At 52.4% G+C, this 26,537-nt stretch overlaps 3 protein-coding genes across 9 annotated transcripts in view; 2 read left to right on the top strand and 1 right to left on the bottom strand.

Annotated features, from left to right (window-relative positions):
• The window catches only part of SMG5 (SMG5 nonsense mediated mRNA decay factor), a 31,605-nt gene extending 22,616 nt beyond the window's left edge, over positions 1-8,989 (top strand). For all 4 annotated transcript variants that reach the window (XM_036273566.1, XM_036273564.1, XM_036273565.1 and 1 more), the window contains 7 exons: positions 821-979; positions 5,251-5,310; positions 5,651-5,810; positions 6,505-6,595; positions 7,371-7,445; positions 7,849-7,987; positions 8,168-8,989. In XM_036273566.1, the coding sequence (XP_036129459.1) occupies positions 821-979; positions 5,251-5,310; positions 5,651-5,810; positions 6,505-6,595; positions 7,371-7,445; positions 7,849-7,987; positions 8,168-8,251 (768 nt within the window). In that variant the 3' untranslated portion in view covers positions 8,252-8,989. The remainder of the gene's footprint in view (positions 1-820; positions 980-5,250; positions 5,311-5,650; positions 5,811-6,504; positions 6,596-7,370; positions 7,446-7,848; positions 7,988-8,167) is intronic.
• A 1,554-nt stretch (positions 8,990-10,543) lies between these two features.
• Positions 10,544-15,315, top strand: PAQR6 (progestin and adipoQ receptor family member 6). Of its 2 annotated transcripts, none has more exons than XM_036273574.1 (8): positions 10,544-10,625; positions 11,793-11,868; positions 12,299-12,426; positions 12,537-12,742; positions 12,879-13,005; positions 13,569-13,665; positions 13,872-14,022; positions 14,377-15,315. In XM_036273574.1, exons 2-8 carry the CDS (start codon positions 11,818-11,820, stop codon positions 14,649-14,651), a joined length of 1,035 nt encoding a protein of 344 aa, XP_036129467.1. In that variant the 5' UTR covers positions 10,544-10,625; positions 11,793-11,817; the 3' UTR covers positions 14,652-15,315. The 2 variants fall into 2 exon arrangements, with proteins under 2 accessions (XP_036129467.1, XP_036129466.1); XM_036273573.1 differs by lacking the exon at positions 10,544-10,625 and adding an exon at positions 11,169-11,236.
• A 196-nt stretch (positions 15,316-15,511) lies between these two features.
• The window catches only part of LOC118637905 (solute carrier family 25 member 44), a 55,238-nt gene continuing 44,212 nt past the window's right edge, over positions 15,512-26,537 (bottom strand). Inside the window, exons 5-11 of one of the 3 annotated variants that reach the window (XM_036273569.1) lie at positions 22,216-22,321; positions 21,115-21,215; positions 19,071-19,266; positions 17,419-17,497; positions 16,115-16,153; positions 15,864-15,921; positions 15,512-15,738 (exon numbers count right to left, since the gene is read on the bottom strand). In XM_036273569.1, coding sequence (XP_036129462.1) covers positions 15,609-15,738; positions 15,864-15,921; positions 16,115-16,153; positions 17,419-17,497; positions 19,071-19,266; positions 21,115-21,215; positions 22,216-22,321 — 709 coding nt within the window. In that variant the 3' untranslated portion in view covers positions 15,512-15,608. Of the gene's footprint in view, positions 15,739-15,863; positions 15,922-16,114; positions 16,154-17,408; positions 18,735-19,070; positions 19,267-21,114; positions 21,216-22,215; positions 22,322-26,537 lie in introns of those variants that run through there. The other 2 variants (XM_036273571.1, XM_036273572.1) reach the window with 2 other exon arrangements.

The following is a 26,537-nucleotide window of genomic DNA, read 5'->3' as shown; positions in this document are numbered from 1 at the left end:
GCTGAGTCCTCATTTATTCAGGGAGCCGTTTGAGCTGTCTTTCCTTTTTGGCAGGGTGTCGTCCTTGCACAGGTCTGCTGTTGGTAGTGTCTCCTGTTGTAGAACAAGCCTTCCTCCCCTTTGTTCATGTTTTGTAGAGGACAGAACAAGTGAATTATTGGGGCTTTGAAATCTTTTGAGTCTCTGCTATGGGCCCGTCCTCCTCTGAGCTGAACATCAGACAATCAGAGAGTTGGAGCTGGAAGGTCATGTGCTGTCCACTTTGGTGACTTTTGCCCTTGAATCTGTGTCACCACGTGGGCCATCTGGGGGCAGCAGAGGAAAGCCAAGCAGACAGGCCTCCCAGGCCCCTCCCACCACCACCTTAACACACATACCTTTTGTTTGCTCCCACTCTAGCCAGAGCAGCTTGGCTTTATTTAATATTTTAGCGTTCTAGATAAGATTTGTTTGGTGGGGAAGAAGGGTTCTGCTGACATAAATAAGTTAGAAATGTTGATCTAGTGCAGTCCCCTCGTTTGACATCGGAGGAACCGAGACTCAGGAGAGGTAGCATTAGAAGTCAGGCCTCCTCACTCCCAGACCAGTGCTCCTGGCTCTTTCCCTCAGCCCGAGTCCTGGTTCCCTGGTCCTGAGTCTCCTCGTCCTTCATGCTGACTCCTTTTCTGGCAGCTAGAGGCTTTGGGCTTCGGTGTTCCTCTTTCCCACCCCAAGACCACGAGCCTTTCCAAGGAGCACTGTTGCTGAGGTGGCTGGCACACAGGGAGACAGGAGGGCGGAGCCCCTGTAGGCAGCCCTGCTCAGCCGTGTCTTCTCACAGGCAGTTGTGCGAATCTGCTGCATCCGCAGCTTTGGCCACTTCGTCGCCCGCCTCCAAGGCAGCATCCTACAGTTCAGCTCAGAGGTCGGCATCTTCGTCAGCACTGCCCAATCTGAGCAGGAGAGCCTGCTGCAGCAAGCCCAGGCCCAGTTCCGCATGGTGAGTCAGTCCTCCACCCCCTCCCGCCCACCCGCACCCCAGGTACACTCTGGTCACATTGAGCTCACTGAGAAACCAGGGTAGGAGGCTCAAACTAGTGGCTCTTAACTGAGGAATGTGGTGAGTGGGGTTGAGGGGACCGAGCCTAGGCAAAGAGGAGGCAGGGAAGGAACTAAGGGATGGGCCGATAGGCAGAAGTTAGAGTTTCTTTGAGCAGAAGCAACATGGCACTGAACCAGTGTCCAGACTGCCTGGGGGTTGAGGGCCACCTCTATCACCTCGTCTGTGATTTTTTTTTTTATCCTCACCCGAGGACATTTTTCTATTTTTTGTTCAGAATGGGAAGGAGAGAGAGGAAGAGAGAGAGAGAGAGAAACATCAATGTGAAAGTGACACATTGAGTGGCTGCCTCCTGCACAACCCAACCAGGGCCGGGGATGAACTGCAACCGAGGTACACTCCCTTAGCGGGAACCGAACCCGGGTCTCTCCGGACCACAGACCAACGCTCTAACCTCTGAGCCAGGGCTCGTCTGTGAATTGAGTGAGTCACTGGTAACAGTAGAATCAACTTTAGGGGATTGTGATGATGAAATGATGATACCTGTCAGGCACCTTGCACATTATCACAGCAAACGCTTCTTTCCCTTCCCTTTCAGAGGGAGGAAGACTGAGGAATAGGAGGGAATAGATGGTTCTTGGTATCAGACACCATGCAGAAACTCTTCTGTCCCAGACTTGATCCATCCCACAGAGACCCCAAACAGATGGAAGTGGCCTGTGTTGTCTTTCCATTCAGTAATTCATTCCATACGGATTTGAGAGTCTGCTCTGTGGCAGGCCCATCAGTGTTCTGGATACTGAGGTTACAGCCCCAATCAAGACAGATCTTTCTCTTGTGAGGCTAATACTTTGTGACCAACAATCTAGGTTCCACAGTGGGGCCCGCACAGCTCTGGGGGTGGTGGTGTCTGGCAAGCTTCAGGTTCTTCATCCTAAGCCAGTCTCCTCCCCCACATTCTTCCTTCCTTCCTTAGCCCCAGGCTTCCCTATCTACCTTTCTGAGCACTCTCTTTCTGCAGATGGTCTGCTTGTCTGGGAAGGGATACAGGCTCCCCAGAAACTCCCTTCCTTGCTGTCTTTTTTTTTTTTTTTTTTAATCCTCACCCAAGGACATTTTTGCATTTATCTTTAGACAGAGAGGGAGGGCGAGAGAGAGAAACATCGACGAGAGAGATACATCGAGTGGCTGCCACCCACACGACCCTAACTGGGGCCAGGGACAAATTGCAACCAAGGTACGTGCCCTTAGTGGGAACTGAACCTGGGACTCTCTGGTCTGCAGGCCAACGCTCTAACCACTGAGCAAACCGTCTAGGGCTGCTGTCTTAAAAACAAGGGCATTTTGTTGAAAACAAACCCTTTGGCCCTGGCTGGTGTGACTTAGTGGTTAAAGTGTTGGCCCATGGGCCAAAGGGTCATGGGTTCGATTCCCAGTAAAGGGCACACTCCTGGGTTGTAGGTTTGATCCCCGGCCCTGGTTGGGATCTGTGCGAGGTGCAACCAGTGTGTATGTGTGTGGTGGGGAGGGAGTCTGTGCAAGATGCAACGTGTGTGTATGTGTGTGTGTTGGGATCTGTGTGAGATGCAACGTGTGTGTGTGTGTGTCCTCTCTCTAAAAATCAACAGAAAAGATATCCTCGGGTGAGGATTAACAACAACAACAAAGAAAACCTTTGTGTTAAGACTTTTATTGCTGTTCCATAGGGGAAAACACGGGGTGAGGGGGTTACAAAAATAACTATGGGGAAGTTACACAGCTTCAAAAGATGTTAAAGTTTTTGCAGGCATTTCCTTTAGCCTGAAATTCTTGAAGAGTCATCCTGGGGGGCAGGGAGACCTCAGAGTCCCTCCCATGTGGTGTTGGGCACCACAGGCCAAGCTGGACATGGGCCACATTGCCTGCTGGGACTGCCTTCTGCTCTGCCCAAGTCACAGGTTTGCACCCAAGGGCTTTTTTTTTTTTCCCCTCACCCGAGGACATTTTTGCATTTTTTTTTTGTTCAGACAGAGTGGGAGGGGGAGAGAGGAAGAGAGAGAGAGAGAGAGAAACATCGACGTGAAAGCGACACATCGAGTGGCTGCCACCCACATGACCCAACCAGGGCCGGGGACATACTGCAACCGAGGTACATGCCCTTAGCAGGAACCGAACCCGGGTCTCTCTGTACCGCAGGCCGACGCTCTAACCGCTGAGCCAAACCGGCCAGGGCTGCACCCAAGGGCTTTACTCCCTAGCAGCAGCGTGGTCATTGTCAGATTGCCATGCCATCTCTTCTCATTTATCGAGAGTTTGCTTTTTGCAAAGCCTGGTTTGCATGTGATAAGTCATTTAACCCTCCCAGCAGTCCTGTGAGGTGGGTGCTGGATCTTCATTTCATAGATGAGGAAGTGCCAGGGCTCTGAAGTTGGACAGTCCAGGCTCCTGTCCTTGTTCTAAGCTGCTGGGATGCTCAGCTTCTTTGCAGTCTAGATGGGCACCAGAAGCCACTGCTTCTACTTTCAGGGCTCTAGCATCTTTCTGGTTTGGGGACCCTTCCCTGATGGGACCTCAGGTTTTCCCTGAGGAACATGTCAGCCTACATCTCTGAACTGCTGGACCAGTGGTAGCAGAGCCTGAGATTCACGCAACTCTGCTTTTCCTAGGTCCAGGTGGATCCCCATTCACACGCACTGGTTCTCTGAGGAGTACTTACCTAAGTGCCCTCATCTCCCTCTCTGGGACATGGGGTTTCACAACTCCAATTTTAGTCTAAAAGTAAGATTCCTGGGCTTGACTTCTGCAGTGAGAAGAGGGGAAGTTTGTCCACGGAGCTCTACTTCCTCACCAGTCTGCCCACAGGGCCTGTGAAAAAATGGCTCTCACTTAGGCTCTGGTCTTCTTTCCTTCCTCTACCAGTATTTCCTCTCAGCACTTTGGTCAGGACCACTCTTGTGCTGGACTCTGCAGGGGGGTGGGAGTGGGTGTGAATCTTGGCTAACCGTATTGTAATGATCAGAAGTAAGGAATGATACATACCAGTAACTGTAGGTTTGATTCATATTTCGCTAGTTTTTCCACTAATGTCTATTTTCTTTTCCAGGATCCCATACTGCATTTGGTTGTCATGTCTAGCATTTCCTCAGTTTCTCCTTGTCTGTCATGACCCTCACACTTCTAGAGTATTGGTCAGTTACTTTGTAGACTATCCCTCAGTTTGGCTCTGTCTGGTGTCCTCTCGTGATCAGAATGAGATGATACATTCCAGACTCATGTTTTAAAGTACCATTCCGATGATGCTACTGTACTCATCACAGGGCCTTCAGTGGCTCCCCATATCTTGTAGGATAAGTTTCCATCCGTAGCCTCATCTTTTAGACCATAATAAGAAATTTGGACTTCATTCAGAAGACAAAGGAAAACCATCAAAGGACTTTTAGTCAGGGTCATGATGGATATCAGATGGCTTTTGGAAGATGGCTTGGTTACAGGCAGAAAAAATGGATTAGGTTAGAGGTAGAGACCAGTAACGGGGTGGTTATAATAGTCGAGGTGGGAGGTGCTGGCTTAGATTAGGATTGTGCAGTAGAGATGGAGGAATGCAGAAGGCGTTTTAATGATTTTTTTTAGTAGGTACCATTGACAGGGCTGGGAAGCCAGTAACTGCTGTGGCTGAGAGAAAATAAAGTCAGAGCCAACTCAGCTTTCTGACTTGGGCAGATGGTGGTTTCTTTACCGAGTTGGGGAACACTAGAGGAAGAGGAGCAGCTTTTGAGGAATTGATGGAACTGCCAGGTAGGCAGTTGGATATGTGGGGCAGGGTTGTAGGTCTAGGCTGAAGCTGCAGATTTGGAAGAAATTGGCAAGTGGATGGTGATAGAAGGCAGGGTTGGAGGGTGTGCATGGACAGTATCCCCTGGGAGGGAGAATGGATTGAGAGGAGCAGAGGGGCGGAGCTCAGACCCTGAGGCGCAGCCAGGTGCTGTCCTACGCAATGACAGTGCCTCTGTCTTCTCCCTCCCTTCTGGGTACGGGAACAGAGTGAGGAATGTTTTTCTCCCATGCTTCTCTTGTTTTCACTTCGCAGGATCAATAGAGAGCTGACTTTGTATGAGGCTATGCCTACTTCAGACTCCAGAATTCTTGATCTTGACAGCTGGAGAAAGGAATATGGGCCCAACTCCTTGTCCCAAGCTTAGCACATGTTTCTTAGCATTTGGTTTTTCCCTCAGGCACAAGAAGAAGCTCGGCGGAATAGGCTAATGAGGGACATGGCCCAGCTACGACTTCAGGTAGGAAATTGGAGCCCATCTGCTCCCTCTGCTCTTGATCTGGTTATAGCCTAAAGCCCACTGGCACATCCTCACCCTCCAGCCGCAGCCCCCGTCCCCGTCGCCCTCCGCGTTGCCCGGATGACTACCTTCCTGCCTCCCAGGTTGCCCTCTCGAATCCCACTCTTCACAGAGCCTTGACATACTCTTGCTGCCTTCACTTCTCTTTTCCTTTTCTTTCACCATTGTTTCTGTCTACTTTTCCTCCAAGGCCATTGGTGGGAGGAGTCCCCTGTCCCTTTTCCCCCTGCCCAGGCTGTGGAGCCCACACAGCTCCACCCACTTTGTCTTCTCTCATCAGCTTGAGGTCTCTCAGCTGGAAGGGAGCCTACAGCAGCCCAAGGCCCAGTCAGCAATGTCACCCTACCTCGTCCCTGACACCCAGGCCCTCTGCCACCACCTCCCCATCATTCGCCAGCTGGCCACCAGTGGCCGCTTCATTGTCATCATCCCAAGGACAGGTGAGCATATCGGGGAGGTGAGAGGACAGATAGACTGTGGCTAAAAGAAACTCTGGAGTTGGGATTGAGAGACCCTTATTTGGGGCCCAGTTTATATACAGTGGCCTTGGTCAAGTCCTACCACCTCAGAACCTCAGTCATTTCATCTGTGAAATGGGCATGATAATCTCTGTTAAACCCTGATGGTTGGGAGAAACATAAGAATATCTAAATGAAAGCACTTGGGCCCTGGCCAGTTTGGCTCAGCGGTTAGTGTGTCAGCACATGGACCAAAGGATCACCTGTTCGATTCCTGATCAATGTCACCTGCCTAGGTTGTAGGTTGACCCCAGGCCCACTCAGGGTCATGCAGGAGGCAACCAATCAGTGTGTCTCTCTCACATTGATGTTTCTCTGTTTCTCTCCCATTCTCCCTTCTACATTATCTAAAAATCAATGGAAAAATATCTTTAGGTGAGGATTAACCAAATATAAATAAATGAATTAATGAAAGCACTTGGTAAATTGCCAGGTATGTGACTGGCAGAAGGTCATACTTTGAAAGGACTTATTCAGGAGCCCTGTCAGAGCCATGGTCCCTCTTTTCCTGCAGTGTGTGCTGGAGGAGCTCAGGTATATCTAGCAGAGCCTTATGTCACAGCACTCTGAGTTCATCTGTTTTGTCCTTCCCCACCCCCACCCACTTTGCCATTAGTGATCGATGGCCTGGATTTGCTTAAGAAGGAACACCCAGGAGCCCGGGATGGGATCCGATACCTAGAGGCAGAATTTAAAAAAGGAAACAGGTGAGTGCAGACCTGCTAGACCTATGCAGAGTCATTCGTCTCCCAGGCAACAAGTGCTTGTGTGTTTCTTGTTACCTGTGGGTGAGATACACACTTGCAGTCCCTGCTCACAGTTTGCTCATTGCTGGGGAGGGAAACCAAAGACATAATAAGTCAAGTTCTTAGGTACTGAGGGTGTTCGGAGGAGCCAAGAGCTCTGCAGGGGAGCACTGACCTGCTGTTCATGTGCCTCTGGGGCAGATATGAGATCAACGTCTCCGGGGAGAGGGGAGCAAAGCCCAGCCCTGGGCACCTTTGCCAGAGTTTCTCCTGCTTTCGAGTAGAGACTGAATCCGGTTTGCTAGGGTGGGAGTGCTTTCCTTGGGGCTGCCTAGGGCTTCCCACCTCCCATTGAAGCCACGATGAGCGCACTGCAGCATGTGGGTCCTCAGCCCCACACAGGCCTTTTCCTCTGGCCTCCCTGCTAGCCGACACCCCCACATCTGTCAGGAAGCTGCACAAAGCCTACTTGTTCGGACCTTGTCTCCAGAAACCCTGACATGAAAAGCATCTGCTACTTCTCCCCTCCCGGGGGAACCAAGGAATTGATGTTATCAGGAGGAAAAGCGAGCCAGCAGCCAGGAAACTTCAAAATGGCTCCCAACAGACCTGTGAGGGGAGAGATGTGCTCCCTCCCTGCACCCGTAGAACTGGGCCCCTGAGCCACAATAGTCTGCTTTGTGTGAGGCATCCTTTCTCCTCTGCCCCCACCTCCACTCTCCTATGTCCTTTGCAGGTACATTCGCTGCCAGAAAGAGGTGGGGAAGAACTTTGAGCGACATAAACTAAAGAGACAGGATGCAGATGCCTGGTAAAGTCTCAGCCCTCACCCCTAGAACCTCAGATAGGCTGCCTGCCTCACTCCACTGTGCCATTCCCTGGGAGAGCAGGACAGGGCCAAGGAATTCTGACAGGTGGCAGGACCAGCCTCGGGCCTCCTGCGAGTCTCTCCTTAGAAGAATTTGCTCCAACACCTGAGTCCCTGGGGCCTTGAGATGCTTAGGCTTGGTGCCTCACTCAGTGTGCCTTTGCCCACTCCCCATAGCATATCCTCCAGTACCAGCTTCCCAGGACCCACTGCCTCAGCTGCCTGGTTTCTCTTGCTCCCTGCTGGTGCCCTCCCCACCCCTTGTTTCCCCTTTGCCCTGGAAATCCTAGTGTTCAGGCTGTGCTAATGCTGTGGCTTGGCCTACCTTCCCCCTCCTCCCCACCAGGACTCTCTATAAGATCCTGGACAGCTGCAAACAGCTGACTCTAGCCCAGGGGGCAGGTGAGGAGGACCCAAGTGGCATGGTGACCATCATCACAGGCCTTCCACTGGACAACCCCAGCGTGCTCTCGGGCCCTATGCAGGTGGGTTATGGGGTGAGGTGAGGGGACTGGAATGGGGAGGAGGTACCCGAGTAGGCTCCCTTCTCAGACCTTCCTGACAGTTGCTCTTTTCCTCTTTCATCACCTGTTACCTAGCCCCTTAGTGACTTGTCCCATAGTTCAGGAGGTTAGACTCTCATCTCTCTTATCCCCCTTCCACAGACAGCCCTGCAGGCTGCTGCACATGCCAGTGTGGACATCAAGAATGTTCTGGATTTCTACAAGCAGTGGAAGGAGATTGGTTGAGACTGACTCCCAAGCCCTGCAGTGGGGCTGACTCCAGATCTCTTCTGCCCTCCCTGGCGGCCAGGACACCACCCGTAGTCACCCCACCACACACAGACTCACGCACGCACTCAAGAAGGAAGCCCAGCTGCACACGGGCTGAGGGAGGGCCCAGGAGCCAGCTGGGAGGGTGGGGTCCCCCTGTTGCCAAGACGTCAGGAAAGGGAGGAAAGTATTTGGAGCAGGAGAGGCCTGTGGGCCCCAAGTCAGCCTTCCTGCCTCAGCACTCCTGTTGTCCCCAGAGGCAGGTGGCAGGCATGGGTGTCTGTGTTTCATTGGAGTGATTCCTGGACCTCTGAGGAGAAGGGATGCAGAAGAGGCCCTTTTTCCTCGCCCAGTACTGGTGGTTGGGGCTAGGAGTTTGGGCCCTCCAGCCCCGGGGAAAGAGTGGGTAACACCAGATATCTGGGTGGTTTTCTGCAGACCCTTCCCTCCTGAAAGACCACCCATTCTTACTTCCCCATGTGGGGTCTGGGCAGCTCTGGAGCTTGGGGACTTGAAGAGGGGCCTGGAGCTGGCTGCAGTGATAGCAGGGCCTGGGCTTGCGTCCCCTCATGCTGCTGGGGCTGCACACCCATTTGTCCCACCTCTGCTTTCTCGCTCCCTCCATCTAGCTTCCAGGGCAGGGAGCAGGCCCCACCAACGGCTGCAGGCAGTCCGGCCTGTGTGCCAGTGAGGGTTCTTGTGCCCACCAGTCCCTTGACTACAGAAAGGAGAGGCCTCCTGAAGCTGCTCAGTCAGGGGCCCTAATCCTGATGGGCTTCCTCCTGCGCCCTTCCCCAGGACTGAAGACCTGGTGGGGCTGAGCATGGGGCTAGCTTTTGGAATGTGGAGGTGACTGTGGGAGTAGAGATCATGAATAGCTCAGGACAGTGAAAGGAGCAGCAAGAGCAGGGCTGTGGGTGGGTGACTGGCCAGGATTGCCTTGGCCCTTCTCCCTGGGAGTGGAGGGTGAGGATCTCAGCTCTGCTGTCCCTCACCCCAACACTAGCCTAGCTTCCCAGGCTGTTCTCAGAGGAGAGCAGGCTTCCTGCCTCCTTCCTCCAAGACAGCAAGTCTGGGACAACCTAGGGGGAGTAGGGTCACCCCCACTCCCAATCCCTGACAGACTGAGACTAAAGCATCACTTAATAAAGACCTCTGAAGCCCACTCCCTGTCTCCTGGTGCCTTTCTGCACTGTTTTATTGGGATGTTAGAGATAGCATGCTAAAATGGCCTTTTGGAAAGGCTTCAGGGTGGACCCATTGAAACAAGAAGTTGGCAATTCCGGCAAAAGCTCCAGAGAGTTGTGACACTGTCAAGCTCATTGATCCTGTGAACTGAGCTGGTGCTTTTGTAAGGGTGATGGGTGAAAGTATTTTGAAGGCCACAGTGCTGCCTGGTGCTGGTTTGCTGTCTCCAACTGGGTCCTCAGAATCGAGACACTTCCTTAAAGGGGAGGAGAGGATGAGTCTTTTTTTTTTTTTTTTTTTTTTTTTTTTTTTATCCTCATCCGAGGACATTTTTTCATTTTTTGTACAGACAGAGTGGGAGGGAGAGAGAGGAAGAGAGAGAGAGGGAAACATCGATGTGAAAGGGACACATCGAGTGGCTGCCACCCGCACGACCAACCAGGGCCGGGGACAAACTGCAACCGAGGTACGTGCCCTTAGCGGGAACCGAACCCGGGTCTCTCCGGACCGCAGGCCGACGCTCTAACCGCTGAGCCAAACCGGCCAGGGCGAGGATGAGTCTTGAAACCAGACTCAATCCCTGTCCCTCTGCAAGGACGCGTAACTCATTTGTGTCTTTGGGGAGTAAGGTTGGCAGATCCCCTGTGGTTGAACCAACCATCATTTTGCTAAAGGCATTTGCTCTGGACTCTGCCCAGCACCAGGTGCTCAGAGGTGCGGTGCAGTGAGAGTGGTTTCTGATATCCAAGGCCAGAGTTTAACATTCTCCACCCAGCCTGTGGCAGAGCCCATCCTCAATGCCTGGGAGAACTGGAATGGTGGCACAGCCCAATCTAAAAGGGAGCCTGCACCACATTGCCTACATCCTGGTTAGGGCTTTAGGCTATTCTGGCCAGTTTGATCTCTGAGTCTGAGTCAGGCTGGAGGGGTTGGCTGTGTGCAAAAGGCCCAGTGAGCTGCCTGCTAATGGGGTTGGGCCACCCTGCACTACTCCCTGGAGGCTGGACAAGGCTGAGATTGTTCCCTGGCTCCCCTTTGTCTCCCACTCCCCGCCCAGGCCTGGCCTACTGGCCTGCCACTCTCCTTCCTTCCGTTGGCCTGGCTGGCAGAAGCACCCTGGGCCTGCTGACCCACCTGCGTAGGAACGCCAGTAAAGTTCTGGGTAAGGAAGCTCACCTGGGGCTCTGCCACCCATTCTGGGGAATTACAGTCTGCTCCAGCCCCTCCCCCATCTCCAAGGCAACAGTACACTAAAACCTAAGCAAAGAGAAGGGACCCTGAGGAAATCTAGAGCCCAGCCAGCATCTTCCTTTCCCACCCCTCTCCCAGGTCGCTGGGCAGCACTCCAGATGGGTCAGACCACCCCCATCATGCTCCTGGGCAGGGAATACCTTTCAAGGCCTCTATCTTAAAGCTCAGCCGGGGTGCAGGGACGAGGGACCAGGTCTGTCTTGTGCCCAGCTGAGTCCCCAATACTCAGTTCAGGGGCAAGAGCCCCCAAGCTGTTGGGGGACTGACTGGTGGTGTGAGGCCCACTGTGCACCCGTGAAGCTGGCGGCAGGAAGAGAGGCGGGACTAGGCTGTAGAGTTGCTGGAAAGTTTTGGCCCTGGGAGATGGGGGGAGTGTCCTATTCTCCACCTCCTGGGGCGGTTCCACCCGCCTAGCTGGCCCAGCCCCACCACTTGTGCCAAGGAATGTGCCTGGGAGAGGCGGCCTGAGGCGGGTGGGGCAGCAGAGCCACGGTTACCGGGCCACTCGGAGGCAGCACACAGGTCTGGGGCTGAGGGGCATGGGGCTTAGGAGGGACAGGGACCCTGAATGTCCCAGGGGCACAAGTGTCCTCAGAGAAGAGCCAGGCATCCCCCTACTTCCTTGCCCGGCATCTGGCCTCTCCAGGAATTCTCTGTGCTCAGCCTGCACCCTGTGGGCAAAGGGCCTTCATTGGTGTTGGGTGGGTTTGGGGTCTCTCTGTGCTGACCTCCATGAGCTAAGCATCTCCTGAGACAGAACTGGAGGGCTGGGGGACTGGACTCAGGGTCTAGGTTTACTAACTGAGGCAGCATTCAGGCTGGGGAGAAGGCCCCCTCCACTCTACTGGGTTAAGGCTGACCAGCCCCCCAAAGGGGAAACTGAATGCCCCTAGGCTAGGATGGGGAGGGGTCAGGGAAGCTGGACCAGCCCCCTCTGTCCTGAAGGAAGCTTAGTAGCCACCTACGATTCACACGCATGTGTGTACAGCCTACTCTGGGACTCAGTGACCTGGGTGACAAGGAGTCTGTAGATGGGAGCAGATACCTGATTTCCTCCCTGCTCAACCCCTGTCTCTAGGTCAACGTGGAGGTGCCAGGCCACCATGCTCAGTCTCAAGCTACCCCAACTCCTGCAAGTCCACCAGGTCCCCCGGGTGAGGGGCTACACTCAACAACTACTCCCCAGGGGACTGACTGGGGTTGAGGTTCTTCTCTTTCAGCAGTGGGGGAAGTCCCTCCTGCAAACTTTTATCCCTCCCATTCCAGTTTGAGACTCTTCTGTTCTCTAAGGAACAGGCCTGTGACAGGCCCAGAATGCTCTTTCAGAGTCCCCCCTTCCCCAGAGCACCCTGTCTGTGCTGGTGGACTCCCCCATCCTATTTTGTCCCCTTTCCTTGGCTCTTCTGTTTCTTATCTGCTTTCTGGGTATTAGAACCTGTGATAAGAGGGAAGTCAGATTTAGTTTGGCTTTGGGGCCATTATGACCTCCAGCCCATTTGTCGTCAATCCTGCTTCCACAGCTCTCTCAGAGAGTGGATCCAGCATAGTGACCCCCCCCCCCCCCCCCCCCCGCAACTACCCCAGGTGTTCTGGGAAGACAGCATCATGTCTGGCTACCGCTGCCCCACCAGCTCGGCCTTGGACTGTATCCTCAGCTCCTTCCAGATGACCAACGAGACTGTCAACATCTGGACTCACTTCCTGCCCACCTGGTGAGGGAGGCTGTCCCTGGCCTTGCGGCCTTGCGCTGAGAGGGGTACTGGGGCAGGCTGCGGGACGGAGTAGCGGGACTCCGCGGCGGCCTGAGCACATGCTGCCACAGGTATTTCCTGTGGCGCCTGCTGGCGCTCTCAGGGGGCCCGGGCTTCTGGGCGGAGCCCTACCACTGGCCGCTGCTGGTTTTCCTGCTGCCCGCCTGTCTCTACCCTTTCACGTCGTGCTGTGCGCACACCTTCAGTTCTATGTCACCCCGCGCTCGGCACATCTGCTACTTCATGGATTATGGAGCGCTCAGCCTCTACAGCCTGGGTGAGCCCCGCGGGAGACGGGGGTAGAGGGTGGGGACAACAGGATGAGGGGGTTTGGGGGTGGGCGGCGTGGCATGGCACGGTGCTCCATCCCGAGCACGCCCTTAGGGCTTCAGCTCCTGCCCCGCGCCCCCCAGGCTGCGCCTTCCCCTATGCCGCCTATTCCATGCCGACCTCCTGGCTGCACGGCCGCCTGCATCAGCTCTTTGTGCCTGCCGCCGCACTCAATTCCTTCCTGTGCACCGGCCTCTCCTGCTACTCCCGGTGGGTTCTTGGCCAGTGTTGAAGGGGAAGGCGGAGGGACAGGACAGGGTACCCTCAATCACACACTTGGGATCGCTCTTGGACAATATTAAGAGCAACGGGACCATTTATTGAGATTTAATGTATGCCAGAGCCTGTGCGCTAGCACCATACCTGCACTGTTGTTTTTTATAATATTTTTTTCTTTATTGATTTTAGAGAGAGAAGGGAGAGACAGAGAGAGAGAAACATCAATGAGACAGAACATCGATTGGCCGCCTCCTGCATGCCCCCCTACTAGGGATTTGGCCCACAACCTAGGCATGTGCCCTGACCAGGAATGTTGGTGCATGGGTCGATCAATGCTCAACCACAGCCACACCGGCCGGGCATGTACTGTTTCTTTTATTCTCCCAGCCACCTAAGATGTCTTTATCCCCATTTTACAGATGTGGTCATTTATAGAGGGGTCATGCATCACTAGGCTATATCGACAATTCCATCTTGGTCAGAGGCCTCCTGCCTTCCTCTAATACCCACCCTAGTACCAGGATAGTGACCAGCCTTTCCCTCCTGCTTCCCAGGTTCCCTGAGCTGGAAAGCCCTGGGTTCAGTAAGATCCTCCGTACAGGCGCCTTCGCCTACCCCTTCCTGTATGACAACCTCCCACTCTTCTATCGGGTAAGGGCGCCTTGGCCCCCGTTTTCCTGTTCTGACCCTTAGAGTGCCCCTTCCAGCCCTGCCCTCTCAATCCCTCACCTAGCCCTGCTGCCCACCCTCCAGGCCCAGCACCAAGCCTGGCTGTGCCCTCCCCCTCACTTGGTCCCAGACACATCTGGGTCCACTCCCCAAGCCCTTCCCGCTCAGCCCTGTTTTTCCTTTGCCAGCTGGGACTGTGCTGGGGTAGGGGCCACAGCTGTGGGCAGGAGGCACTGAGCACCAGCCATGGCTACCACCTCTTGTGTGCACTGCTCACTGGTTTTCTCTTCGCCTCTCACCTGCCTGAGCGGCTGGCACCAGGACGCTTTGACTACATCGGTGAGAGCAGTCCTGGCTTGGCCTAGGAAAGGGTGAGGGGAGACAGCTTCCCAGAGCACAGAGATTGAACTGAGTAAATAGTATATTACAGCCAGAAGACAGTGTCACTGGAAGATCCTCAGAGTCCAGGCCCACCCTCCACTTCTCAGATAACAGCAAGCAAAGCTAGGGGCATTATGTTTTATGCATATCAGCTCATTCACTTTTTCCAATAACTCTTGGAATCAGGTTTTTTATTCCTAATTTTAGGGTAGTAGCAGGCCAAGAGAATGGGGTGACTTGCCATGGGTCAGAGTGAGTTGCGACAGCCCTGGGAATGGGGTATGTGCTCTGACCTGCCCATCCTCCTCACAGGCCACAGCCACCAGCTATTCCACATTTGTGCAGTGCTGGGTACCCACTTCCAGCTGGAGGCAGTGTTGGCTGATATGGGATCTCGCCAAGCCTGGCTGGCCACGCAGGACCCGCCCCTGGGCCTGGCAGGCACAGTGACCACGCTAGGCTTGGCAGTGGCTGGGAACCTGCTCATCATTGCTGCCTTCACAGCCTCCCTATTTCGGGTCCCCAGTACATGCCCCCTACTGCAGAGTGGCCCGCTGGAGGGGGGTACTAACACCAAACAACAGTGAGGCCCCATCTCTGAGCCAGCCCTGGAGGGAGGCAAAGGCCAGGCCTTGATGCTGGGGAGGAGCCCAGACCCAGACCTGAAAAAGTTGGGGGCACATCTAAGCCTGGAACCAAAAGTAACTGAGGAGAGAGTACAGAGGAGAAAAGGCAAAGAAAGGATAGGAGAGAAGAGCTGGTGGGGCTGGCAGAGCAGGAGGGTCACAGGGGGTGCTCTTGATGGGTCTTGGGGAAGTGCTGAGGGTCTGAGAGGGAACATGTGTGTGTCCAGGCTGGAGAGCCCTCCCGCCCTGGCAGAGGCTGAGATGGGGAGGTGCTGGGGCCCTTTTACATCTGGTCCCATTTCTGGTCCTCCTGAAATTCTATGCTCAGCCCAAGGAAGAACTAACATGACTAACCTAGGTCAACCCTGAATGCTTGTTAACCAGGCCAGGAGGCCTGCTCCTGCCCGCCACCTCCCAAACCAGGCAGTGCCATCTGCCGGCAGCCCTTTGCCTATAGTGTTGAGTCTGTCCTGGTCACAGTCATGTACTCAAGGTGTTCAAGTCTTTGGGATTTGGGTCTATTTGGGTGTCATGGATGGTACAGTGGGCTGGGGTGAGGGAAGGGTGCTGGGCTAGAGGGGAAACCCTAGTTAGACTTTAGGAAGCCACCTTTAGTGCTTCTGGAATGAGGCAGGTACAAATAAAAAAAAAAAAAAATCAACAGACTTTGGAAGCATTTTTTTGGGACTATAGGAAATAAAACCTTCTTGCTTCTCCCCATCCTCCCAGCATCTCCCTTCACCTGCCACACACTCCATAGATAGACAAAGAGACCCCAATTCCTCTTTTGGAGTTTATTCTGGAGCAGCTGAGCAGATGGTGACCCCACATTTATAGTGCAGGAAGGTCAGGGCAAGGGAAGGGGAGGGGGTCCAGGAGAGGAACCAGAGCAGGGGACCGCCAGGAGGGCTGCAAGCTCTAGGCTGTGCCATAGAAGCGCTGGTAGGCCTCTTGGAAGCCGATGTGGTCAGCCAGCTCATCACAATCCGGGTTGAGCTCACACACCTCCCTCTTGGGCTCCAGGGGATCTGGGTAGGGGGCTGGGACTCTGAGAGCCCAACACAGTGGCATCAGCCTCAGCACAAACTCCCCCGCACCCCCAATGCACATGGGACTCCAGAGTCCTCACCAGGGGTCCTCCCTGTCCTCCCAGCACCTTTTTTTTTATCTCACCCCAGGTAGCGCCGGAGTCTCTTCACCACCTCACTCCCCTCCTGCTTGGACACGAAGGCTGTGGAGTAGAGGGGCAGGGATCAGGTGGCTGTGCATTTGGGGGGATAAGGTGGGGAGAAGGTGGGCCTTTCTGACAGCCAAACAGGAGCCAGCAGAAGAGGGGGAATAGGACTGAGGGAACTGGGATGATGGGGCAGGGACTGGGCAGCTGGGTGATATGGCACAAAGGCCCCATCAGGCCTGCCTCCTACCTGCACCTCTGCCAGACTCTGCACCACTGGGCTTTGCATCTGCAAAGAAAAGAAGCCCGGTTCACCCCTGTTGACCCCTAGGCCCCTGCTGCCCCCTGCCTCTGGCAGCTTGCTCTTCCCCCTCTCCTTCCACAAGGACAGAGCTAGGAGCAAATGGACTGAGCCCATAGGAGGGTAGTTAGAGGGCCAACGGGATTATCAGTGGAGGGGTGAGAAGAGTAAGAGTTCCCCTCCTCACTGTCTGGGGCGGAATGGGGGATACTTACCTGCCTGGCCAGTGAGGCAGAGTGCAGCCAGGGCCAGTAGGGCGAGGAGCACGAGGGGCCTCATGTTGGGTCTCAGGCTTCGTTGGGTCTGCTGCTCGGGCTCAGCTCGCCTGTGTCCACCAGCCTCCAGCACCATTTATACTCTCTGGGCAGTGCCCTGGAGGCCAGGGTGGGGGCGCCTGATTGTGGTGTGGGCGGGTCACAGGGGAATCTGCCAGGGCTATTTGGGGGTCATCCGCTCCAGATCTATAGGCCAAACCACACAGGATGTTGTGGCTGGAGCCAGGGAAGCCTGGGCAGGACCCTGGGAGTGAAGGAGGAGGTTGGGTGGTAATCCAAGACTGCCAGCCTCTGGATGCCCCCTGCCCCTCCCTAAGAGGGGCACCCCAGGTCCCCCAGCCCCTACTCTCTCTCAGAGACCCAACCTCAGCCTCAATTTGAGCACCAGATGAAAAGGCCAGGATGGGTGTTGGGGGACCCAAAGATTTACGGGCCCAGAGATCCAAAATAGATCAGAACAGAGCTGGGCTACAGCTTTCTCACAGATTGTGATTTCCACTGTCAGCCATGGGCAGGAGCCAAACCTCAGGGAGGGAGTGCCCAGCGATGGCCTCATTCACCCTTTGAGACTCCAAAGGCAGGCCTGGTGTGCAGGCGGCTTAACTCTGATCAGCCCTAGGCGTTAGGACAGGAGAAATGGTCAGATAGCACAGAGCCAACAGCCAAAGGCAACACAGATGGGGCTGGGCATAAGATTAAGGACAGTCCTCTGCGGCAGGCCAGGTGGTCAATGTGGCGGGGACCCCTTCCCTGTGTTCCTCACAGGGCCTTTGAGGAGCAGGGAGATGAAGAGCACCTCTGGGCTCCTGATCCTCTTTCTGGCCTTGCAGCCTCCCCAGTGTGAAAAACCTTGGGGACATGGCCTCCGAGGCACAGAACATCCAGACTGAAAAACCCCATCCCACACCTGAGTTCTGCTTCTGCCTCAGCTCGACCTGGAGAGGAGGAAGGGGATGACCTCACTCCCCACCCACTCACCTGACAAAGCATGTCCCTGTGCCCCCGAGGGCCTGTGACTGGTCAGGAGGGGACAAGAGGGCATCTGGATGGTTGAATGCTGCAACTCCAGGGGGAGACAAGAGCCATGGGCTCAATTTAGGGGGTCAGGGTGAGGGTGGCAAGCAGGGAACACCTGCTATCTTCCTCAGTGTCCCAGTGCTCCTAGACAGACCCAACCAAGCCCCCCTCCAGAGTTAGGGTGAGACCCTCACCAGGGAAAAAAGTTTGCCCTACATCCCCTCCCCCTTCACCCTCTGGTCTGGAGAAACCACATATTCTGCCTTTGCTGAGACCCTCCTGATGCTCTGCTAGCCCTGGCTGAGTTAGGCATGAGAAACGAGAGAACAAAGCGCCCAGCTGTTTGGAGGGCCCACCTGCCCTTCGTGTGTACTCATTAGATGCAAACTGAGGCCCACCCTCAAAGCCTTCCTCAGAATTAACCCAAACCAGCAAAGAGAAGAGTGGGCTGGCGTGGTCGGAGTGACACTCCCCTGAAAGCTTGTCCTGGCCTCAAGGAACCCAGGGGTCCCGGTTTCTGTGACAAGGGGCTTCACTGCTCCTCTGCACATGATAGTCAGATACTCCCCTGCCAACCCACCCGAGACTGGAGGCTCTCAGTGAACTGCAACTGAGGCCTTGAGGAACCAGAACTCAGGAGCCCAGGAGGGGGTCTTGGCCCACAAGTGCCCCAGGCAGAGGAAGCATCCTTACAGATTACAGTGTAGTGGAGGAAGTTTATTTAAGGATGTGGAGAAAACATGGCATGGGCCCTCAGCTGGCCAGCAAGGGGGCAATCAGTGGAGATTGAAAACAGATTCCCCAAACGAGGTCCTAGGGAGGCAAAAGGAACTGGTAGGCGTGGCGGGGATGTGTGTGTGTGTGTGTGTGGTGGTGGTGGTGGTGGTGGTGGTGGTTGTTGGGGGTTGGGGGGGAGTAGAGGTGTTGGCCAGAACCTAGAGGAGAGAAGGTATGGTGCTGATTCTCAGGTGGGACCTGGCCAAGAATCCTCAAGTTAGAATAAAACAGAGGAATCTGAAGGCAATGTGTGTGTGACTCCAAGAGAGCCCCAAGGTACAGTAGCACTGAGGACTGCTCAGGCCTTGCCGCCACCCCCCACCCCCCACGCCAGCAAATTCCATCACTGCTTAGGGACTAGGCAACATTTCAGCTGTTCTGAGAGGCAGCTTGCACAGGTCCTTGACCTTGACCACCTTCTGCTCCTGGGCCTGGCCATCTCCCCCTTACTCAGGCTCCCTCAGTGTGGTCACCAGCTCCTTCTGTTCTCTGTGTAGAGCCTGCCATCAATGGGAAAAGAGACAAATTGGGAAAGGAGAAAATCCAAACCCTTTCTGTCTACTGTCCTTGCCTCCTGGGTTCTTCCAGAATGGTGTAGATCTGTGGCTCATGTCACAGGCCCAGCAGGGCATTAAGTAAGTCCCTCCCTCCCACACCCAACAGGTATTTATGGCAGGCTGGGTGCCTTGGCCACGTAGGCTGGGCCTCACCAGAGCGGAGTCCATCTTCAGTAAGGGCCCCCAAAATGTCCCCCTCAGTTTCTGACCTCTCTTGGTCTGTTTTCTCCTCTGCTGCAGCAAGGAACAGATGCCTGAGGGCAGGGCCAAGGCACTCACCTGCCAAGCCTGCCACTGGGCCTGGCCCTGCAGCTGCAGCTCCTCCACCTGCCTGCGCCCAGCCAGGACGGCATCTGCCAGCTGCCTGTTCTCAGCCTCCTGTTTCTGCACACAGCGCTGCAGGGCATCCCGCTGCTGCAGGAAGTAGGGCACCATGATGCTGCGCAGGTCTTTCTCTGGGATCCCACTAGGGCGCCTGGAGAATGGCAAGGAGCACAGGACAGGGAAGGGGAAGTTGTGTGTGGGGTGAGGGTTCTACTTCCAGCTCTAATCTGTGATATTCCCACCTCCAATATCAAGTTGGACTGGTTTTCAGAGTCTCTCTTGGGATCCCTCTCACCCCCTACGACCCAACCAACGTGGCTCCTGCTCCTGATGGAAACACTAACCTCCTGTCCCTCAGCTTCAGTGCCCAGGAATCCACCTCTCCCCTTTCTCATACTGCCCATATCTTAGCCTTCCCAGCCTGTACCCAATATTCTCCTTTTGTCCACATACACTCCCCCACGCCTAACACTCCAGGGCTAGAGGTGACTTTTCAGCCTTTGCTCTGTCCTACTGACCATGTGCCCTGATGGTGTATCCAATCTAGACTGAGCAGGAGAGGTGTGGGGATGGTGGTGGCAGGCTGAGCCCTCCCAAATGGAGAGGCTGCCTGAGAGTGGGCCCAGACCTGGAGAGGGCCTCGTATTAGCTAACAAGGGAAGATAAGGAAAGATAAGTCTCGGAAGGCAAGATTATAGCAGATTCTGGACGCCAAGAGTGAGGAGATGGGTCAGTTCTGATGGGCACTGCAGATTCTTTTAAAATTTCTTTTTCAGCCCTTGCCGGTTTGACTCAGTAGTTAGAGTGTCGGCCTGCGGACCAAAGAGTCACGGGTTTGATTCTGGTTGTGGTTTGTCCCCCACCCTGGTAGGAATCATACAGGAGGCAACCAGTCGATGTGTCTCTCTCACATCAATGTTTCTCTGTATCTCTCTCTCTCCCTCCCTCCCCTCCAACTCTATCTAAAGATAAATGGAAAAAATATCCTCGAGTGAGGATTAAAAAAAGAGAGAGAGAAAAATTCTTTTTCAATTATAAAAACTTAATTAAAAACTGGAAAGCACAAAAAGGGTATTTACTCTCTTTGGCCTAGGATCCTAATCAGGCAAGAGAGAGTGGAAGGAGGCAGGAGCTCAGGCCACCTGTGGTCTTGGTGGCCTCAACTCTTCACTCCTCATCCCAGAGCCCACTCCTCCATCCTGCATGGGATACACCAGGCAGCAGGGCTGCCCACTGAAATGTCAGCTCCAGACCCTGGCAGGTTTTGCTTAGTGGTTAGAGTGTCAGCCTGCGGACCAGAGAGACCCGGGTCCAGTTCCCACTAAGGGCACGTATCTCGGTTGCAGTTTGTCCCTGCCCCGGTTGGGGTTGTGTGGATGGCAACCAGTCAATATGTCTCTCTCACATTGATGTTTCTCTCTCTCTCTTCACCCCTCTCTCCCTCCCACTCTATCTGAAGATAATGCAAAAATGTCCTCGTGAGAGGATAAAAAAAAAAAAAAAAAAAGAAATGTCAGCTCCAGGAGAAGCAGGTCTTGTGTGTTGTGTTCACTGCCGAATCTCTGGCATCTAAAACACTATTGGGTATACAGTCTGTACTCTAAATATTTGTTGAATGAACAAACAAATAAAAGCCAGATGTCCAAGCCAGCCTAATGGACATAATTCCAAACCTACTATTCAATCTCTTTCTACTTCCCCTACCCTCCCTCTCATAGGTTAGATAGATCCTGAAATGAGCTCCCAGAAAGGTTTCCCTCACTCTGCCTCAAACCCATGGATAACATGCACTTGCCCCAGGGCTCTCTTCCCCCAGAGGGGGCTATACATTTCACTATTTGGGGTTATTGTTTGGTGTCTGTCCTCTCCACCTGTCCCTGTCACAGAGTCCTCTTTCTGTGAGCCCAAAGTCTCATGCATATGGGTCCATCATAAAAGCTCCTTCAAGATGCTAAAATGCTGCCTCTTTCTCCATGAGCCCTCCCACGGTCCTTCTCACCAGGCTGGCTCCTTTCGGTCTTTGCCTTCTTCCACAATTGTATCCAAGGCATTCAAGACAGCTTCCAGGTTTCCCTCTGCTTTGATTTCAGAGATTTCCTCCTAAAGAGAAAGGAAGAAAGAGCTGTAATGATACTAGACAAGCCTATAATAGAAATATGCTAAACTGTTAACAGCACTTAGTAAGATTTGGGCTAAATTCTGTTGTATCTTTATACAAACATTCCAATTTTTCTATATGTGACTTTTACATTAAGAAAATAGAACCCTGGCCGGTTTGGCTCAGCGGTTAGAGACCAGAGAGCCCCAGGTAGAAGACATTTATAAAGAGCCTGATGCCAGCCTCTCCTTCTGCCCATCATATGAGCGCTGCAGGCCTTGCCGTTATCCCACGCCCTTGCTGATACCTCACGTACACTTGGATGCTTAAGGGGCCCATCCTGAAGGGTAACCAAAGTGAAGTTTAATTCTTGAGAGAAATCATGAATGGGATTCTGTCCTTTTTTGTGTTCCCTCTAATATGCAGTTCCATTAAATTCAACAATTAAAACTTTTTTTTTCTTTATTGATTTTTTTAGAGAAAGAAGAAGGGAGAGGGAGAGATAGAAACACTGATAAGAGAGAACATCAACTGGCTGCCTCCCACACGCTCCCCACTAGGGATCAGGCCTCTGGGCATGTGCTCTGACCAGGAATCGAATTGGCAACCTCTTGGTGCATGGGTCAATGATCAACCACTGAATCACACCACCTGGGCTGAATTCAACAATTTGTTAAATGCCTCCTCTGTGCCACTGCACCAGGTGCTGGAGATACAAAGAAAAGTAAGACCCAGTCATGCCCTTGCTGAACTCACGGCTCTACTGGGGCAGACAACATATAAACATATAATTACAATATAGGACAATGACAGAAGAGGCATTTAAGATACCCACATTGTTTGAAGGGAGGGACAACTGCCATTGCAACCTGACAGGCATAAAAAACATTGTAGGGAGTGAGGATAGAAAGAGGTGGGTAGTAGGGTCCCTGCCTCCAGGGGAGTGACAATCTGGAGGAAGGACCCAAGCCAGCATTAGCTGCTGGGCTTTTTGCCACTCACCCAGATAGATGTCTGCAACTGAGTTATAAACTTGTCATAGATTCGTTGTGTCATCTCAGGTTGCAACTGGTAGAAGCACTTGTAACAGTCAGTGAATCTCTGGTAGCTGATGGGAAGGAAAGAAGGCAAAGGAGGGAGGGTCAAACACACACAGCCAGTCATCAGTCATTGGCTTTTGCCTGGGCAACCCTGCCTGTTATCACAGGGCTCTAGGCCTTGTCTTCATTGCCCTGGTTAGAAGCAGTGGATACAAAATGTCTCATCTGCAACCCCAGTCGGTCACTGAGGATGGCTCAACCTCACCAATCCCCACCAATTTCCCCTCAGTTGAGTTCAGGTGTTTCCCCCTTAAGGGTGAGTCACAATTAGTCCAGCCAAATTTTTTGGTTCTTTTTTAAAATTTATTTTTTATTGATTTATTTTTGTTACAGATGTTTCCTTTTATCTCCATTGACACCCTCCTCCCCATCCCCCCCACCCCATCCCCAGCTGTTGTCCATGTCCATCAGTTATGTGTACATGCATATAAGTTCTGTGGCTTATCTCTTCCCTCCCCCTCCACCTCTTCTTCTGAGGATTGTCAGTCTATACCCTACTTCCATGTCTCTGGGGCTACCCTGTTCCTCAGACTGTTAATGTTTATTATATTCCACAAATAAATGAGATCACGTGATATTTGTCTTTCTCTGCTTGACTTGTTTCGCTTAGGATAATACTCTCCAGGTCCTCTTCATGTCGTCTCAAAGGATAAGAGATCTTTCTTTCTTACAGCTGCATAGTACTCCATTGTGTATATGTACCACAGCTTTTGTATCAATTCGTCTACTGATGGACACTTGGGCTGTTTCTAGATCTTAGCTATTGTGAATAGTGCTGCTATGAACATGGGGGTACATATATTCTTTCTGATTGGTGTTGAGGCTTCTTAGGGTATATTCCTAGAAGTGGGATCACTGGGTCAAATGGCAATTCAATTTTTAATTTTTTGAGGTAACACCATAGTGTTTTCAATATTGGCTGCACCAGTCTGCATTCCCACCAGCAGTGTATTAGAGTCCCCTTTTCTCCACACCCTCACAATTTTTTGGTTCTTAAATTTTACTAAGCATCAAATCACCAGAAGGGCTTTTTAAAACTCAGATCAAAGGCCCTCACCAGGTAGCTCAGTTGGTTAGAGCGTCCAAATATGCCAAGGTTTCGGGTTTGATCTCAGGTCAGGGTGTATACAAGAATCAACTGGCCCTGGCCAATGTGGCTCATTTGGTTGGAACGTTGTCCTGTGCATGGGAAGGTTGTGGGTTTGATTCAGGTCAGGGCACATACCTGGGTTTTGGGTTAAATCCCCATTTGGGGTACATAAGGGAGACAACTAATCAATATCTTTCTCTCACATCAATGTTTCTCATGTGCTCTCTCCCCCATTCCTCCCTCTCTAAAATCAACTAAAAAAATTAAAAAAGAATCAACCAGTAAGTGCATAAATGAGTAGTGCAACAATTCGATGTTTCTCTTTCTGTCTCCCCCTCTTCCTCTCTCTTCCACTCTCTAAAAATCAATGAAAGAAAGCCCTGGCCGGTTTGGCTCAGCAGTTAGAGCGTCGGCCCACAGACCAGACAGGGAAAAAATATCCTCTGAGATTGTTGGGCCCCACCCCCTCAGTTTCTAACAAGCTCCCAAGTGATGCTTATCCTGCTGGTCTGGGCACCACACTGTGAGAATCTTGGTCATTCCAGTCCTCTTTCAGGGCTGTATTAAAACAGGGCATGTGGCCTCTGTGAGAACTTTCTTTGTTCCTAAAGAGAACAACACAGGAAGGAGCTGATGCCATAGGACATGACTATGTTCAGATGGTTCCTCCAACTCCCAATAGCTGTGGGGGACCTGGCATAAGGGCAGAATTTATCCCTAAGAAGGCAGAGCAGAAAGAGGGAAGAACTGGGGTTTCTGAAGATATCGTCTAGCTGCTGAAAACACCAACCTAGAGCCACCCTACCTTGGGGCTTCTTAGTAAGGTAATAGATTTTACTGTTTTAGCCATTTAAAATCAGGTCTCTGTCACTGGCAGCTAAGAGCACCTCACTGATGCATCCCTTGCATCAAAAGGTACTCAGTACACTCCCAGTGGTTATTCCTCTTGGGCAAAGAAATCAAATAAGTTAAATGAACTCTCTTGGCTGTCTTCGGGCTCTTCTCCCTACTCTCTCAGGCCCTTCCTCTTCTACAAAAATTCACTGAGTGCCCGCTATGTGATGGTAACCCTCCAGGCACTGGGAGTGTGTGGCCCCTGGAGTTCCCAGTAGAGAGATGGCAGCAAATAGAAACCCACATGTGAATGTGGTGATGGCCACTTGTGGAGAATGTTTCCGGGATTATAGAGCTGAGAGAGTATATCATGGAGATCATCTTTAAGTTGGGGAGCACAGTGAAGGTCTCTCTGATGAAGAAATATTCAAGTGATCTGAAGAAAGCAGGAGTCCTTAAAGGCATGAAAGCTCATGTTTATGCTTTACTGTGGGTCCAGATGCTCCTCAGTAGTGTGGTCAGGCTGGAGGACCACTGGACCAACAGGGTTAGGTACCTAGAACTCAATGCATAGCCCCCACCAACTTCCTCACCCAGGAAATTACTGCTGGGTCTTCCCTTTCCCATGGCTCTCTAGGCCTCTCCACCCTACACAAAAGTTCCTTTCCCTAAATAATGGTTTTTGAAACAGGTGAAGAGTAATAGCAGTGGTGTGCCAGAGTCTGCTCACAGTGGCTTGCAAGAAACAATTGTTGCCCTGGCTGGTTTGGCTCAGTGGTTAGAGTGTCAGCCTGTGGATCAAAGGGTCGAGGTTTCGATTCCTGGTCAAGGGCACATACCTGGGTTGCAGGTTTGATCCCTGGCCCTGGTCATTTGGGAGGCAACCAATCGAGGTGTCTCTCACATCAGTGTTTCTCTCTCTCTCAATCCCTCCCTTCCACTCTATCTAGAAAATCAATGGAAAAATATCCTTTGGTGAGGATTTTTTTTTTTTTTTTTTTTTTTTTATCCTCACCTGAGGACATTTTTCCATTTTTTGTTCAGGTAGAGTAGGAGGAGGAGAGAGGAACAGAGAGAGAGAAACATCGACTTGAAGGGACACATCGAGTGGCTGCCACCCGCACGACTGACCAGAGCCGGGGACAAACTGCAGCCGAGGTACGCGCCCTTAGCGGGAACCGAACCCGGGTCTCTCGGGACCGCAGGCCGACGCTCTAACCGCTGAGCCAAACCGGCCAGGGCCTTTGGTGAGGATTTTTAAAAAGTTTTTTGAAACAGGTGAAGAGTAAGAGCAGTGGCGTGCTAGAGTCTGCTCACAGCAGCTTGCAAGAGACAATTGTTGGCCTAGCTGGTTTGGCTCACTGGTTAGAGCGTTGGCCCATGGACCAGAGTCCAGGGCTCAATTCCCCATCAAGGGCATGTACCTTGGTTGCAGGTTCGATCCCCAGTCGGGGTCGTGTGGGAGGCAACCAAGTGATATAGCTCTCTCACACTGATGTTTCTCTCCCTCCCACTTTATCTAAAAAAAGAGAGAGAGAGACAATTGTTAAATTTTCAGGAAATCTGTGAGCCAGTTGCTAAATATAGCCATTATTGAAAATTAAATTATATAAGCTTACAATAAATTATATGAAAAACAATGGTACTACTAGCTAGGCAAAACACAACTTCCTAATCATTCTAACACATGTTTATACCTATTGCCTCTATCTATGGAAATATGATATAAAGGTGTGCTACTGTCCATCATCTCTCAACTCTGTATATAGTGACATTGTGTTAGTTAGCTTAGGAGTATTTATACCTCAGAAACTGACAAACAATGAAAGCCAGGGCTTTATTTTGAAGAGCTGGTTGTAAGCATCCAGTAACACACCTTTGGGAAAGGGTGACAAGTTTCTCATCTTTTTGGTGGCACACATTTGATATTAGTACACCTTGGAGGCTAAATCTAGGTAACAAAAGGACAATACAAAGAACAGATGATGGGCATCCATTCACCCTCAGCAGAGTCCCAGACATTTTGGATTCTTTTTGTTTTTCAATTGATTTTTTTTTTTTTTTTTTTTTAGAGACACAAAGGCAGGGAGGGAGGAGAGGGAGAGGGAGAGGGAGAGGGAGAGATCAATTAGTTACCTCCAACCAGGGATCAAACTTGCAACCTGGCTTTGTGCCTTGACTAGGAATTGAACCCACAACCTTTTGTGTACAGGATGATGCTCCAACCAACTGAGCTACACCAGCCAAAGTGACATGGTTTGCTGCTGATCACACTAGCCACGAAGTCTGTGGCTACATGG

This window comes from Molossus molossus, unplaced genomic scaffold, assembly GCF_014108415.1.
Source record: "Molossus molossus isolate mMolMol1 unplaced genomic scaffold, mMolMol1.p scaffold_m16_p_20, whole genome shotgun sequence".
NCBI lineage: Eukaryota > Metazoa > Chordata > Mammalia > Chiroptera > Molossidae > Molossus > Molossus molossus.
This window is presented reverse-complemented; position numbering and strand designations above follow the sequence as displayed.

Excerpts from the sequence above, each read along its gene's own strand:
- PAQR6 (XM_036273574.1), top strand. The coding sequence starts at position 11,818 with ATGCTCAGTCTCAAGCTACCCCAACTCCTGCAAGTCCACCAGGTCCCC. Across the intron at positions 11,869-12,298 it reads AAGTCCACCAGGTCCCCCGG|GTGTTCTGGGAAGACAGCAT; the intron begins GTGAGGGGCTAC and ends CAACTACCCCAG. Across the intron at positions 12,743-12,878 it reads GCTCAGCCTCTACAGCCTGG|GCTGCGCCTTCCCCTATGCC; the intron begins GTGAGCCCCGCG and ends CGCGCCCCCCAG.